The 17,149-nt window shown below is 42.9% G+C and overlaps 1 protein-coding gene across 1 annotated transcript; it reads right to left on the bottom strand.

Annotated features, from left to right (window-relative positions):
* Positions 1 to 12,644: 12,644 nt before the first annotated feature.
* MSC (musculin) lies at positions 12,645 to 15,016 on the bottom strand. Its single transcript, XM_082752344.1, has 2 exons — positions 14,369 to 15,016; positions 12,645 to 13,701 (listed from the first exon to the last, which is right to left on the bottom strand). Exons 1-2 carry the CDS (start codon positions 14,885 to 14,887, stop codon positions 13,615 to 13,617), a joined length of 606 nt encoding a protein of 201 aa, XP_082608470.1. The 5' UTR covers positions 14,888 to 15,016; the 3' UTR covers positions 12,645 to 13,614.
* Between the last annotated feature and the right edge of the window lie 2,133 nt (positions 15,017 to 17,149).

A 17,149-nucleotide genomic window follows, 5' to 3' on the forward strand; every position in this document is an offset into this window, starting at 1 on the left:
TAAGATCTTCAGTCCAAAGCTATTGTCTATCTGCAGCTTTGCTTGGACAGATTTCCCCTTCTGAGGGAGACTGTTCTCTAGAAGACAACTAGTCTCTGACTCAGGATGAAATGAGTCTATAAATGAAGCTGACAGTCTTTCCACTTCAACCTGGGAGAACCAGTGTCAGAAGATCATACATTAAAAATAATAATATATATATACAAAAATAAATAAATAATAAAATAAAATAAAATAAAATAAAATAAAATAAAATAAAATAAAATAAAATAAAATAAAATAAAATAAAATAAAATAATAAAATAAAATAAAATAAAAAAACAGAGAGACAGTCATCACCTCTTATATGTAGTTTTCTCTGTGCTCTTACAGTGCAAAGAACATTATTTGCACCATAGGGCCAATCTGTAGAAGTGGTTTACAGAGGTTTTTTTGTTCAGGAAATTGCTTCCCAGCATCAGGGACGCATTCTTAATAGAGCAGGGATTGACTTCAAGTGATAAACTATCAGGGCAAGATGATTGATGAAGTGGGGCCTTCTTAAGAATGCTTGGTTGTTTAAGTCTTGAAGAAATAATGAAGGCTAGAAAGTTAGAAGTGTTTTTTCTCAGGAGCTGAACAAATTAATTTCTGATGCATTATTATTATTATTATTATTATTATTATTATTATTATTATTATTATTATTATTATTATTATTATTATTATTATTATTATTATTATTTATTTTATACCAGTAGAAGTTTTTATGCTAGATCATTACTCCTAACATAAACTAGAAGAGCAGAAACAGATAAAAGTTGGATGTACTAAATTCTTAGAATGAATCCTATCCCACTGATGTCAAAAGGAATTTTGATAGTAAATTTTCATCCAAGTCAATATTTCATTACTACATTTTCCAGTCAAGATAGATTTTAGCTTATCAGAGCAGAGTGAAATTGAAAAGGTGAAGGTGCAAAGAGACATCTCCAATTTCTGGAATGGCTGTGCTGTAAGCAAGAACACAGAGATTAAGTAATTCTAGGCATCTTAATAGTGCTATTTCCACTCTTCCTACAGGCTGGTACTGATCTGATACCAGTAGATTTTGCTAGCTGCAGTCACTATATCTCTGTTGAATCCAGTCTCTGGATGCAACTGGAAGAAAATTAATACTTTTTTTTTTTTTGATCTTTCAAAGACCTTCAGGTTTAAAAAATGGTATGTTCCCTCCTCTATGTTCAGACTGTATCCCGTGTATTGTATTTGGAAAGAGAAGACTGAAAATGCTGCCTAGGATGAGCTGATGTAAGATGGGATTCATTGCAAAGGAAAAAATATATAGAGAGAGAGAGATAGATAGATATATCTTTCATTCCTGTACAAGGATGAGCAGCTGTTAGACAGGACTAGTAGTAATGGGACAAGTTTTATTTCTTTCATTCCTGTACTTAAGGCAATAATGGGAAGAAATATGAAGTGTCTTGTGCATCTGCTATGCCAGTCACTGCTGGAAGGTTGCCAGCTTCAGGTCTGCAGGAACTGAATGTATGAGGCTTCACTCCTGTTGCCTCGGTATGCAACTGAAAATAGCCATGCTGTACAGACTGTGCAAGATTGTGTTTGATTCCTCTATCTGCTGCCTTATGCATATTCCCTTGGGGTTACTACTGCTGCATCACTACAATTGTGACAACTGGAGCCTTTTCAATATTGACTGACATATTGCTGGATTTGGTGATCATTTGAAATTGTCTGCTTTACTTTTCCTCCCTCACTACTTCATTTGGGTATAAAATTAGTATTTAGCAATAAACAAATAACACTCTCCTTATTTCACTAAAAAGTTCAGAAAAATATGCAAAGGAATTTATTCAAACAGGCATCTGTAACATCACAGAAGCCACAGGGGGAAAAAAAATAATAAATAAATCTTTCTCTCTTATTTAAGGAAAAGAGAGAGAAACAGAAAGAGGAGAACTAAAAAAGCCACTTAATCCATGAAAAGAGCAACACAGATAGAAAGATACATAAAGTATTAAAAGTCATTTCAATACATAAATTTCAAAACAAAATGCTGCCATTACTTTTATTTGTTGTTTTTAATTTCTCCTAGAAGGTCTGAATGGCCTCTAGAGTTCAAGGGATATCTGAAAATTTAGGAAAATATGACAGAGAGGAGTCAAAGGAGTCAAAAAAAATCTGTTATCTTTAAAACACAGCCCAGGAAACAAGAGTACTCCTTACCTTTCATTCTTTCATTCTAACCACTACCAGAGGTAGCTACCTCTGCAGAAAAAAAAAAAAAAAAAAAAAAAAAAAAAGTATATTATCATAGATTACAAGCTTTCACTACTAACCAAATAAAATACGCAATACAAATAAGAATGTCTTGGGGGAGTCTGTGCTGAAAAATTACACAGTAAGCAGGAGGCAGAGCCCCAGGGTTATGCACAGTGCATCCTGCCCAGGGTCTTTCACCACAGGAGGACATCAAGAGCCCTGTGCCCCATTAGCCATCCTGCAGTCCTCACTGCTCTAGGGACAACAACGAATAGGGTGTCCATGTCCCCTGTAATGGGCACGAAGAAGCAGAGTATCTCCAGAGAATTCTACGGGTTGAAAGGGTCCTCAAGAGATAACTGGCTCCAACCCCCCTGCCAAAGCAAGTTCCCTACGGCAGGTTGCCAAGGTAGGCGTCCAGATGGGCCTTGAATATCTCCAGAGAAGCAGTCTCAACAACCTTCCTGGGCAGCCTGTTCCAGTTCTCTATCACCCTCACCATGATGTTCTTTTGCATGTTGGTGTGGAACTTCCTGTGATCCATTTTGTGACCATTGCCCCCTATCCTGTCCCCACAAACCACTGAAAAGAGGTTGGCCAAATCCCACTGTCTCCCATACTTAAGATATTTGTAAACTCTCAGTCTTTCCTTATAAAGGGCTCCTACATAAGTAAGAAGAAAGTACTACAGAAAGGAGGGTGCTGGAAATCCTCACACCCCCCTCCATGCTGCTCTACAGCCTGCTGAGGCTGCCACCTTTGGTGTCAGAGGCATGAGACAAAAACATGCTTGCATTGAAGAGTGCTGCTGCCATAAGGCTGTGTGGCTATGGACTGGCCAGAAACAATCTCTGGTGGAGTTCGCACGCCAGCTTTGTAGGGATGCTCATGGCAGAGCTGCATGGACAAGACAGGCCTGCGCATACAGGCTGGGCCCAGCCGCTCTGAAGACTCCTTCTCCTCCCCTCATCTTTCAGTGGATTTCTTTGTCTTGGAGAGTCCCTAATCCAACACTTCAGGGTGAATTTTCCAGCTGGGGTGGCGCAAGGTCTGCAGCACGCTGTATTAAGCCATGTGTACACCGAACATCCTCCCACCCAGGAGCTGTTTTTTTTTTATTATTTCTCCTTTTTTTTATTTTTATATTTATTCTTTTGTTTGTTTGTTTGTTTGTTTGTTTGTTTGTTTGTTTGTTTGTTTGCTGCTTCTCAAGAATTGTTAAGTTCGGGGCTCACAGCCCAAAACTCTTGCCCCAGCCATGGGCACGCACGTCCCCACTCCGGGCTCGCCTCAGGCGCACCTCAGCGCGGCGGCCACAGGGTGGCGCCCGCGCCATGCCGGGCAGGCGGCTGCGGGACGCGTGAGGCGGGGCTGCCCAGGCAGCCATTACACGCCCCCTCCGCCCCGATTATGTCGCCCGGGGCTGCGTTTTTCTCCCCTGCCGCGGCAGGTGGGACGCTGCCCCGCCGCAGAAAGAGAGTGGAGTTCACGCAGGGGAAGGAAGGGGGCAGTAGAGGCCCGCACAGCCGCGTCTGGCACGCCGGCGGCGGAGGCGGGGTGGTCGGAGCAGAGGGAGACGGCTGCTTGGGCACGGCCCGGGCTGGGAAGGAGGAAGGGACGCTCTCAAAAAGCCTTAAAAAGCGTCGAGCTGCCGAACGCCTTGAAACGGGGGTGCACAGACCACGCGGGGGACTCATTTCATGCTGATATGTCTTTATTAAATGAAGTCGTTCTTGGAAGTGCGTGAATAAGCACGAGTAACTAAATTGTTCTAGTGCTTTTCACAGTCGCATTTAAATACAGCTACTTGGCGGGGTGGGTGCACACCTCCCAGCGCAAGTTTCTTCCAAGTCTTTCCTAAAAAGCTCGATGCATCCTAACCCTTTCAAAGACACCCACAGCCTCTGCACGAAGGCAATTTTCCTTTTTTTTTCTACCTAAATTGCTTCCTTTCACATCTTTCTCCCCCAACTGCCAGTCATAGAATCACAGAATCATTAAGGTTGGAAAAGACCTCCAAGATCAGCTGGTCCAACCATCCACCTACCACTTAATATCACCCACTAAACCATGTCCCTAAGCACCATGTTCAGCCTTTTCTTAAACACCCCCAGGGACGATGACTCCACCACCTCCCTGGGCAACCCATTCCAATGCCTGACTGCTCTTTCTGAGAAGAAATGTCTCCTAGTTTCCAACCTGAACCTCCCGTGGTGTAACTTGAGGCCATTCTCTGTAGTCCTGTCAATAGTTATCTGCAAGAAAGGCTGACCTTCAGCTCCCCACAATTTCCTTTCAGGAAGTTTGTTAGGAGCAATAAGGTCTCCCCTGAGCCTCCTCTTCTCCAGTCTGAACAACCCCGGTTCCCTCATCTGCTCCACAGACGACTTGTGTTCTGGGCCCTTCACCGGCTTCATAGCCCTACTCTGGACATGTTCCAGGGCCTCAGTGTCCTTGTACTGAGGGACCCAAAGCTGAACCCAGTACTCGAGGTGCAGCCTCACCAGAGCAGAGTACAGGGGAACGATCACCTCCCTAGTCCTGCTGGCCACACTATTCTTGATAAAAGCCAGGATGCCATTGGCCTTCTTGGCCACCTGGGCACACTGCTCACTCATGTTCAGGTGAGCTTCAATCAGCACCCCCAGATCCTTTTCCTCTGCACAGCTTTCCAGCCACTCTGCCACAAGCCTGTAGCACTGCAGTCCTTCCCTGGGAGCATCCGGGAAGAAGCAGTGTGAGGGCAGAGGTGGCGAAGCGCAGCCATGTGTCTTGGTGGGGCAGCACCAATGCCTGTGCTGGCCACAACTCCTGGAGGCCACCTAAGGCTCTTAGTCCCCAAGCCTACGTGATAATTCAGAGTCAAAGGCACAAGGGAAGAGCTTTTGTGGGATTGCAAAAGATTGCATACTTGAGAAAGTTAAAATAGCTTTTATTTATTGAGATAGACACTGAAAACTTGAAATTGGACACTGGGGTTGTTACATTGCTTTGATGCTTCGTGTACAATGACATTTTAGTGTTATGCTGCAGACAGAAATACTGATCTGTCTTCTTTCAATCCACTGCTAACCATGTATGTTGCCACTGTGTCTTGAACACTGAGACATATATTATTGCAAGAGGGCTGGAGATAATACCTTCAATTGCTTACCTATTCAAAAGCAGCAGTAGGATCTTCAAATTAATGTTAGGATTTTCATTCATTTTGCTTCTGATGTTAGTTAACATCCTAATCAGATGTGAGACTTCTTTGTGCTAGAAACACAGTGAAAGGAAGTGTGGTTTCTGACTAGAAAAGTTTACAGACTAATCTGAAACAAATGTAAAACACAGGAAATGCTGTGAACTAGAGACTTCAGCTGGTACACAGGTTATGTCTAAACTATGATGTAGCATGAAGTGCTGTTCTTTTGATCCGAGACTGTCCGCTGGTTTTGAAGACACATGTCTTGGGGCAGCTTCTGTTCAAACTACTTGTGCCTATGTATTCTCAGTCTCAAGAATAAGATGACATCATGTAAACTGTATATTGTGAATCATCCCTACCCATTTCTGACTCACACACGTCTTGGCATTGTTTGGAAGAATGGCACGTGTCCCATACCAAAACCATAAGCCATGTAGGGACCTTTCCAACAATTTAAAAATAGACACTGAAGTTGCTGTGCCCTGGAATGCTCCCTGGCACCACACTTTTAGTATTATTACTGTTATTATTATTACTATTTATTATTTTTACTTGCGCCATTGCCATGGGGCAGATTTAGTCTAGGCTAAGGTACAACCATAAAGTGAATATGTGAATACTGTGTTTCAATTCAGAATGAGTCTAGCTGTAGGGACTGCCTTTGCACAGAGGTGAGTGTCAGGAGAATGTGGGAATGGAGCTGCTGAATTGTCAGTCAAGTCTTTGGCATCTCTTCCAAAACCTAAAGTGGTCATCAAAGTAATGGCTATACCAGTGATGGTAGTTTTTGATAACTACTGCTCTCTTACAAACTCAGAATATCCCCAAATAATACTAGAAAAGTGTATGTGGAGTTTACAGAGGAAAGTGGTATGCTTTTACCTACATTGAGGGAAGGCAAAAAGCATAAGTAGTTTTATCTGCACAGCTGTTCCATCCATATCAGGGCTATATCTAGTCTAGAAGGGGGAAATATTTTTCTTATTTTTGTAGCTTGATGAACAAGGTGTTTATGACATAATTTGCATCAGAGATTCAGGCAGAATATAAAGACAGGAAAAGAAGTCAGAAATTATAGTTCCCAAAGGTAAAGGAACTGTTCTGGGCTGTATCACAGAATGAGCAAGCACCACAAACCATGTTACTATGAGAAATAGATTGGTAGCAGGTCCTGTGGTTACAGGTGTTTTGTCATGATTAATGGCTTGAGGAATAATCTTCAAAGCATATGTATGACACACTATTATGTCTTAGCCAATGTAAGACACCTCAGGCCCTTCTTTTAAGAGAGTTTGCAGTTCTTTTGTGACCTTGCTGTTTCCTTTTAGCTTTGTCTGTTAATGCTTCATGAACATCACTGTCATGCCTTTAACTATTAGAGTTGTAATATGAATATCTTTACAGAGCTTGAGACAGCTAAATTGTATATATATATATCTCCATGTGTCATTTGACTTTGTCATTTTTGATAGAGCCAAATTTATTACTGGGCAGTTATTCCTTATTATGGTCTACCTGTACATTTTGGCTTCTTAACTTCTCTCTCCAGTTGTTGTTATGCACAGAACTTTGCCAGTATGGCAGCTTAGCTTTAATCCAGAAAATTGTTCAATTTTCTCTGTTTTATTTATTTTTTCCCATGTCAAAATGTCATCTGCCCAGTCCTCTTCCAAATACTGCAAATTTTACTCTGTTTCCTGTGAAACATTGCAAGAATGAGGCACAACCCAAACAGATATGTGTTCCTCCCATGATGAAACCTAACTATGATTTTAGGGTTGGATAGCCACAGAGAATTATCTGCACGGGAAGGGATGGCCTTGTTAAATCTTAATTTCTACAAAGCTGTCCTGACGGGCCTTGCAAATCTCAAGCATACCCATATGAAAATGTCACATCCAGGAATACAACACATTTCCCCAGGACTGGACCTACCAAATTGCCTTCCAGTAAACAGCAACATATCTCTCATTAGTGTCTCCTGTCCACAGTCTCTCAAAGGTCCAGACAGGTCCAGACCATATGCATGCCAGAGTACCACCGATACATAAAGCAGGTTAAAAGGTTTGGCATTAACCATCTTTCTAAGGCCTCCCTTTTATGTGGTGGAAAACATTTCATGTACACGTTCATTTTGAGGGTGAGATTTCATGCCTCTACAGGAGAAAAAGAGTGACATTGGGTTTGTTTTGGTTTTCCCCATAATGACCTTCTGGCAGTTATCTGCATTCTTGAAGCTTCCCAGAACATTGACCTACCCTTTTCCTCTTCAGCCTTCTTCAGAGGGCAAGAGGGACTTCCCTGAATAAATGAATCACAGGACAACTGGGATCTTTCAGCTCCTTGTTGCAAAAGACTTGTTTCACTTTGGTCTCCTTTTCCTCTAAACAGCATGCCCTCGTGATGATACTAAGGACGTGAACTACTTTGAACTCCACAGTGCTTATATTCAAGGAATACAGTAGTTTCTTGTGCTGTCACAAATAGCCTAGATTTTCTGTGAATATTTATGCTATATTTCCTTCTTAACTTCACCCCAAGCATGAAAGGTACATTCTAGTAAATCCTGAATTTTGCCCTTCTCTGACTGTGGGATTTACAATGTTAATGCTGTTGCTTCTTCCATAACAACAAAATGGAATTAAAATTAAAAGTAATAAATTTGTTTTCAGGATTTCTGGCCATTTATCTTATTTCTATAAGCTCAAGCTGCTGTTGTCCATCCCCTGTGTACTTGCTGTCTCTGTCTGGCCTTTGTAAAATCCTACAAAGTGATGCAATCCTTTGCTGTTCTTGCAACTTTTTGTTCCAGATGCTGAGCAATCTGTTTGCTTGGGCTGGGTTTGTGTCTGTTTATATCTTCAAACTTGCAGCTCTGCCTGTTGCCTGGAGCACTTTTCTTGTAATATTCTGAATTCTTTTTAACACTGGAAATTCATATTCCTTTTAATACTTCCACCAGAGTAAGTAGATCAGGTAATTTGCCTTGCTTGCTAAATTCCAATCACATCGTCAATGTTAATTATATTTCTAATACTGTCACGACATGTTTCTTTTCCCAGACCGTGTCAGGCATCCCAGCTTTATAGGAGTGAATCATCAGCCACAAGGTTTTCTCAGTTTTGCCTGTCTTGTTGAATAGATCCTATAAGAATTTTTTAGCAGTCTTGACTTTTCTAGGAGTTTTAACTCTAGAGGGATTCTTATATGCTGCATTCCAAATAAAGTATTTTTAAAATTAATGTTTTTTTTGTTTGTTTGCTTGTTTTTTTTTTTTTTTTGTTGTTGTTGTTTTTTGTTTTTTGTTTTTACTAATTTAGGAGTTGTTCAGAACCCATGAAGTGATGGAGACCTATTTCTTCTCAGAACCTGAATCCTAACCAGCCTGCACTGTGGAAACAGACTCTGCATAATGCAGCAACTGATCCCAGTGAACAATTGTCAGAATATATTAAAAATATCAATTTACATAATGAGAACATGATTAAATTGACATATTTCTCAAAAACACACAAGTCATTTATGACTGTACACCCATTTTCAAATTCCTGGTATGAAAACATTTAAGCTCAGTTGCTTAAATATCTGCTTAAACTTTGGAAAGAAAATCTTTTTGGGAGTTGGATTTACCCTCCCAAATATTTCAGACACTTCCTTCCTTCCTTCCTTCCTTCCTTCCTTCTTTGTTTTGTTTGTTTGTTTTGTTTTGATGAATGGGCAAAGACCATAGCAATTGCGCAGGATTTGGAAGGCCTCTCAGCATCCATCTTCTCTGCACTGAACTGCACAAATCTCAGCTGGAGTGGAGTGTGGTAAACACTGCCCAGTGATGGAACATAATTCTTAGGCATAATCACCATTAATTAGCATTGGTGAAAATCTGTGCTGCCCCACTAGACCCAAATATATAATTATATAGAATTACATATACACTTGTGCAGGAAGTGACTGTTCTCCGGTAGAATGGATATCTTTCCATGTTATTTCATTCAAAAAATGTAAGCAATACTTGCTTATAATATAAGGTAACTATAAGTTTGTATTGGTGGATAGCTTCAAATCTGAATTCTTCCTTCTTTTTATCTCACTTGGCTCATAAGAAGTTCATTCACTTAAACCAGGATTTATCCTACAGTGTATGGAAACATGAAATATTTGGCTGAATCATCCAACTAGTCACTTTAGAGTCCTTCTACAGCCAATGAGGAAAGACCAAGTAACTTTTTGGTAGTTAGTGAGATCCTAAAATGAATTTCTAGAACTCCCTCTTTCAACAGGGAGACCCCTGAGGCAGCCATTCTTCTAAAACAGTCACCTTTACTGAACTGACAAAACTGAAATTTTATTCCAACCCATAACATATCTGAGAGTTTTGAAAATAGTACGTATATAAAGTTATTACATGGGAAAGGAATGGCTTAGGTATGTCTTAAATACAAGCTATATTTCTTTTTCTCGGATCAGAATTGTTAACATTGGGAGATGTATTTTCCTTGTGTAAGCAAACACATGTATTGGAAAGGAATGGTTTCATGTTGGAAACGTGAGCTTTCTGGCTAATGATCTGTTCTGTCAGAGTCCCACATAAAGTAAAGACAAAACAAAATTCCACAAAACATTTATATAAAGTCATAAAAGTACTTTTGGGAGACAAATGTTCCTCCTTGTGTATGGACTGTCTGAGAGGAGAGTCAGTGTAGGTATTCTGCCTTTTAGATTTCACATGAAGCAGGTCTCAGGTGAATATAGATTGCAGATGAGTTGGCATTTTATTTGTTAAAGAGTTTTAGCAAAATTTCTATACATTTATGCAATCAAGATGGGCTTACCTTGTACTTTTTCCAAGGAACAAAGATGTCATTAATATAACAAGGCAATCATAAAACAGATACTTGACAAATGTCAAAAATGTATGCATTTCTTACCTGCCTTGTTTGTAGACCGCAGAATTGGAAGGTGGTTTTTCATTTTAAGCCTCTCCTTATCCAGCTATATAGCTCATACCCAGTCAAACAAAAAAGACTTTAAAAATGAAATGAGCTTACTCTATCAGGTTGGCAAAAACTTAATATAATAATAATAACAAAAAGTAAGGGGCTAAAACATACTATCTTCCTACAGAATCAATTAATGCTTAAAAAGTGTACTTTAGAATGCTGTGGTCACCTCATTTGTATAAAGCACAGATCCAAATCTCAACTGTTCATGAGTTAAAAAAATGTGTGCATGTATTTTTTTGTGTGTCTTTATAGGTGAGGAGCGCCAGAACACATGGCCTGGCACTTCCCTGGGCAAGCCAGCAGCCTTCATCTCAGGACTAATCTAAGTCTGTTCACTTCACATTTTCCTAATCATATAATGCCTCTCACTGAGAGACAAGAAATATTATTTTACTTTTAACAAAGAGTATGTATTAAACCAAGGATTAAAATTAATAATTTGAAATATCTGAATCAGTCCTTGTTAGGAAAATGTCTGTCAGAAATGTAAACATAACTAATTGCCATAGTAAGATAAATAAGTATACACTGATACATGTATCTCTATAAAAGAACTGAGAGTTGTTTATACAATATTCACTATCTAAAAACTGATTTTGTCCTGAAGTGTGACCATTTTATGCTTCTATTCTAAAATTAGTGATAGTCTAGTGGGGCATTGCCGTCACACAGATGCGGCTGTTATGGCAACAAACACAGCAAGTGCATTCATTGTTTTATGAGGAAACTATTTTTATATACTATATAGCTGGAAAAAAATATATATATATTTCAGAGCATGTAGCATGATGCATGGATGGAAGCAATAATATGTTTTCCTTAGTGTCACACTCCTCACCCCTGATTTTGACCTACTGTTTTTACTTTATACAGCTACTTCATATTTGGGAATTTACCCTGAATGTTTTTTCCAACATTTCACATGGAGCTTTCTACACTGTTTAAAGTTCTCCATGTTTTCCTTGTTTTTCCAATCTCCTGGAGTCATTAACCAATTACAGCTGGGATCAAGGCCAAAAACAGCTAAGTATCACGACTCAGATTATCTCAAGTGGCACCTTAGTTAAATTGCTGAATAATCTTTTCTCTAGGGTTCAGATAAACATTGGTTGAGTTTTCTTATACCTTATGACTTCCTTTTTGATTTATATTATTTTCTTATATTGTTGAATGATTTGCTTATATTGTTTTCTTTATGCATGGTTTTCTAGACATGATTCCCCCTTCAGTTACATACCTACAAGTTAGGATAGCCCCCTTCCTTCACAGTCTTTGTCTAGGTAAAACTGGAAGATAAGTTAAATGATGGTCTCAGCACAGCTTGCCCTTAAATCACAGAAGACAACAGTTTCAGCAGATCCTGGATGAAGCCCTCATTTTGTTGGTCATGGATTATTTTAGACTTCACAGGGGAAAAAAATAATAATAACAATATTAAAAGTAATCTGCAGTTCAGATACTACTTGTAAGATACTACCAAAACTCAGTCCTGGGCTTCTATGCAGTATCTGAAAATAGAAAACCACAGTGCAGGATGATCTGACAAGAAACCAGGTTAAACTAGTTCTCGTTAAGCAAAAGCCATCCTGGTTACTAATATTAAGAAGAGGCGGTATGTTCTTCTCTAAAGCAATTAATCTTTCTTTCCTGATTGTGAATTAACCCTTGAGAAAATACTTGGAGCAAAAGAAAATCTTATCTCAAGAGTTTCAAAGTTAAAACAGAAAAAGACTGCTTCTAACTAGGAAAACCCAGCTGATTATCCCACCCCGCAAATACAAATAAAAGCAGAAAGGCTACAGATGAAAATGTAAAATGAGAGGTCAGCAAAAGGAGCTATTACACTATCCTTCATGCTTTGAAGCAGAACAAAGTACTAAATCAATTTCTTAATCTACATTTATTTATTTTCCTGATTCAAAGAAAAGGTTATGACAATAAACTGCATAAATTGTTAAAATGTGATTTTCCCTGCTGATTGACTTAGTACTGTACCTTATGTGAATAGTTTGAGATGAAAATGTCCTTATCTGACTGTTGCTGGAGATGCATCTGCTCTCAAGAAATAAGGAAGAGAAGGACATGTTTACAAAAACAGGTTTCAAGAATCTGCATTGCAAAGATGGTCCAACATCGATACAGCCACACAGTATCACAGTACCAGTAAGTCATTGTAACCAAGCTTTTAATGCAATTTATAAAAAAATAAAGTTATTTACATTTGCAACTTATTTGATGGCATCCTCCTTTTATTACAGCATTTGAACTAGTGAAGAAATGTCACTAAAACTCCTTTGAGGGTAAACTTTTCAAAGATAAACATAACAGTACAGGAAAAATGTTTAAAACATTGCAAATTCTTGCTCTTTTGCAGCATTCATAGAATATCATTCTTTACAACACATGCACCCTGGCCTTACAGTAAACTGAATTCCTCTTCCAGATTAAGGCACAGAAACTGCCACATTTTGAGGACAACCCCACCTTACATGTGGCACTTCAAGACATAGCCAAAGGAATCATTTTAATTCCTGTGGATGGTAGTCTAAATGCAGAATTTAGCTATTTACACGTCTTTAAGAAGTCTCTGGTTAAAAGGATTAAAAAAAAAAAAAAAAAAAAAAAAAAGTATAACTGTACTTAATGCATAGTTGCAGTAAACCAAATTTGTGAATACAAAAGCCATCAAAATATATTATAAATCTGAGTTTCAAAGCTACTCTAAAATACTGCTTTGCTTTAGAATACAAATAACACTGTTTGGGGTTAGTTTGTAGAGTTGTATTTTGGTCCATGCTGTTAATTCTATATCATTATGTTCCTCTTCCATTAGTTTAACAGCCTCAGAACAACAGGTCCTCAGGCAGTGGTAAGAATGGTGAAGCCAAAGAAGGGCTTTTCCAAATCTCAGACTTCAGCTGCTGCAGCTAGTTCATGAAAACTCTAATTTCCAATGTTTCCCTTCTTTACAGCTTCATATATATTTCCCTCAGAGCTCTAAGGGAAAGGAATGATGGGAGACACCAATTTAACCCTGTTAGAGTTGGGTTTTGGTCACCATCTTCTAGTCTTGAGCCAATAAATCATAGCTCTTAAAAACATCCAGCCCATAAAAAAAAAAATAAAAATCAACAACATCAAAAAAAAATATTACTTTGACTAAGCGGTAGTTCCACATAATCTGCTGGCAGTAGAAACTTCTTTGGTGTCAGTGTCAGGTCTTCCCGAAACCACAAATGGCCACGTCTGTAAGGAAAAAAAGAAAAGAAGAAGAAGAAAAAAAAAAAGTTATATCATATTAGAAAGAAAGTTTATCCCAGTATGAAACTGGAGCTTTATTAGTGATAAATGTCTAAGTGTGGTTCAGTCACAACCACGTCATCATGTTTTCATCCCTGTGGGAAGCGCAGAGAGCGCCGTGTTCCTCTGACAAATATTTTCATGAAGTTCTTCATTGAAATTAAAAGTTCCTCAACAGCACTGCTACGGTCGGCAACAAATTGTTCCCATCAAATGTGCAACATTTACAACTGTTTGTCTGGTTTCATAAATAAAAGGCCTAGGAACTCTTCAAATCCAACCAGTGGAGCAACCCTTCGGCAGGCAACGGGCATTTTGCTTTGTACCGAGCACCTAAGGACGGCTCGCTAGTGCTCCGAGCTAGCCGGCAGAGCGAGTTGCTCCTTTTTGGGACGCTAAAATTGTCTAATACCAGAGGAATTTGTTTCCTTAGGATTCCCTGCCCCGACAGCCCGGAGCACACACGCCCGCCGTCCCCCAGCCCCAAACCGGCCCCCGCTCGCCCCTGGCCGAAGGTCGCTGGGGGTCTGCGCGTTTTCCTTGACGGCTGGCCCAGCCGGGGGGCTACCGGCTCTGTCCCCCCGCCTCCCATCCGAGCCCCCCGAGGCCGTACCAGGTTGACGGGGTGGACGTAGCCGTTCTCGTAGCGGTCCTCCTGCAGGAGCTGCCGGAGGTGGGCGATGTAGCTGGACGCCAGGCGCAGCGTGTCCAGCTTGGAGAGCTTGGTGTCGGGCGGCACCCAGGGCAGACTGGTCTTGAGCCTGGAAAACGCCTTGCTCAGCACCCGCATCCTCGCCCGCTCCCTCGCGTTGGCCGCGTTGCGCTGCGACTGCTTCCCCTCTGCCGGCGGCCCCCGCGGCCCCGACGGCGCCTTCTTGCCCCCGGGGCCGCCGCCCCTCGCCCGCTTCCTCTTGCAGCCGCTGCCCGCCGCGCAGCTGCCCTCGCCGTCCTCTTCCTCCTCCTCCTCTTCCTCCTCCTCCTCCTCCTCCTCCGCCGCCGACGAGTTGTCCCCCGAGGGGTACAGCTCGCCGCGGGGCTGCCGCTTGCCGGGGGGCTGCGGGTAGCCCAGCTGCAGCCCCCGCAGCTCCATCCCGGGCAGCTCCTCCGCCTCGCTCCCGGAGCCCGCGGACATCGGCCCGGGAGGGCGGCGGGAGGCGCTCAGCGAGCCGGGAGGGAGGCAGGGGGCGGCCCCGTCGCGGACAGGGGCTGCGGGGGGGGCTGGGCACGGAGGGGGGGATGCGCCCCTTGCCGGCCCTATATAGCGGCTGGCCGCGGGGCGAAGCGGCCGCCGGGCCGAGGGGAGGGAGTCGCGGGGTTTGGGGGGGGCAGGAGGAGGGGGTAGGAGCCGGCCGGGGGCGGCGCCTTCTCCGCGCTGCCCCGCGCAGAGCTGCGCGCTGCCCCGAGGGGGGGCTGGTCCCGCAGGCCGAGGGGAGGCGGGGGGCACTGGGTAGGGGACGGGGTCGTCAGGGATGAGCTTGTCTTTTTTTTTTTTTTTTTTTTTTTTATTATTATTATTGTGGGGGGGTAGAAGGACTGTTGTAGATTGTCGCTGGGAACGCGGGCACCGCGCTTTGTTAGTATCGGGAACCTGGGGGGAAACTGCAGGGAATCCCCCGCGGGTATAACACGTCTGAGAGCTCCGCCTGGCTGGGGGCAATTAACCAAAACCCATGGGGCTATGTGCGGCTCTGTGGCCCGGAGCAAACGAGGTTCTGAGCCACTCGCGGTTTGCTTTAAGCAAATCCCGCGGTACAGCTCTTAGAGAGTTGGCGGCGGAGAGGGAGACCCAGCGCCCGCTGGAAGTGCCGATAGGCAAATCCAACAGAGGCGTGCATTAGGGACCCCCGGCGTGCATCCCTCCCACACCCCAAAAAAGCCTTCTTCCCCGGGTGAATAACGGGAACTTGCTTCCTCTCCGGCCTTCCCGGCCCTGCCTGCATACAGTTAAGCAGAACACCAGTTCCAGCTCGCGGGATAGAAAAGAATCTAATGACTACAACAGGTGGAAAGATCTGCTCCCGAAATTTTGCTCCCGTTTTTTTCCCTTTACATTTCCCTCCCCAGCAAGTGGAACCTTCCCCGCTGCTGCCGCCCAACTTTCCTGGCAGCGCCGGCAGGGTTTTCGCCCAGCGCCGGGCAGCAGCTCCTCTGCCCGCCAGCCCCGGGCTCTTCCCAGGGCCGTGTAAATCTGTGTAAACCTCGGCTTCGCCCTCCGGGGCCGGATCCACGCCGGGAACGGGGTTAAGAGCAACCTCTGCAAGGGAAACTTGACGTTGCCTGAACCCCCGGAACACGCGGCTGGGCTTGCAACTGGAGCTCTTGAACTCCGGCTGACACCGAGATGCTCTCGCCGGGTCCCACGGGCTGTACGGTGGAAGGGGAGCACGCTGGACTTTTTTTTTTTTCTTTTCTCTGCCTCCCCAGTTAGCCTGCATTACCCGTATAAATATATATATATATATATATATATATATATATAAAGATACTGCAGGGGAAGAGATATAGGTTTACTTCCCAACCCCCCCATCTGGGTTGTTTATACAGGTGCGGGCTGAACGCTTTCCCTGCTAAAGATTAATGGGAGAAAGTGCTGAATTTCTTTAAACAAAGGAGAAAATGGTACCCAGCCTTAAAAGCCACAATGGCAAACCTCACCTTGCGCGTTTACCTCTTCCTCGGTGGATTAAAGGTGACGCGTAATGGATACTTCGTCTCGCTTAATGTCGGGATTGGGGCTGGGGGGGAAGGGAGGTGGAATAGCCCCATTCTCAGATTGTCTTTGCCTGCCTCTTGGTTTCTGGGAATTGGAATTAGAAGGGAATTAGAATGGGAATTAGAAGGGAGTAAATCTGGAGTGAGACCAGCGTTCGGATTTACACCCAATGAAGCTGAGCGGAGCTGACTCAGATTCATCAAATTCCTTTAATTTCTGCCACCCTGATCAAGGTATCGCTTTCAGGATTCAGGATCATTTTCAAGTCTTTGATGGGATTGGGGCATTACCTCATGCTCCAATTTCTCCTCTTTATCCTCTCCGTGTGCCTAGGAGGGAAAATATCCCTGCATATCGGGGCAGTTTTACGCCCGTTATCAGGTGAAGCCCTCTGTCTCCTTTACAAGGTAAGCCGAAGTCCGACCCGAGGGCAGCATCTCAGGGTTTGCGGTGCCGGGGCTGCAAAGCCCAGGCTGCGGGTGGAGTGCGAGGAGCAGTAGCCAGAGCAGCTCCTGGGTGGCAGAAGCAGCAGAAAGGGCCTTCCTCGGGGAGCTCAGCCCCCGTTATTGGCCCAGCGGTCACCAAAGTCATCTTCTCCCTGCTGTGGGGACACCCTTGATTTAGGGGGGATGCTGGAAGGGAGTGATTTTCTGCACGCTTTCCCGGAAAGGAAATAAAGCA

Source organism: Aythya marila (genome assembly GCF_965140915.1).
Source record: "Aythya marila genome assembly, chromosome: 2".
Taxonomy (NCBI): domain Eukaryota; kingdom Metazoa; phylum Chordata; class Aves; order Anseriformes; family Anatidae; genus Aythya; species Aythya marila.

Coding starts and splice junctions, on each gene's coding strand:
- MSC (XM_082752344.1), bottom strand. CDS start 14,887: ATGTCCGCGGGCTCCGGGAGCGAGGCGGAGGAGCTGCCCGGGATGGAG. Junction 13,702..14,368: donor ACGTCCACCCCGTCAACCTG/GTACGGCCTCGG, acceptor TTTTCCTTACAG/ACGTGGCCATTTGTGGTTTC.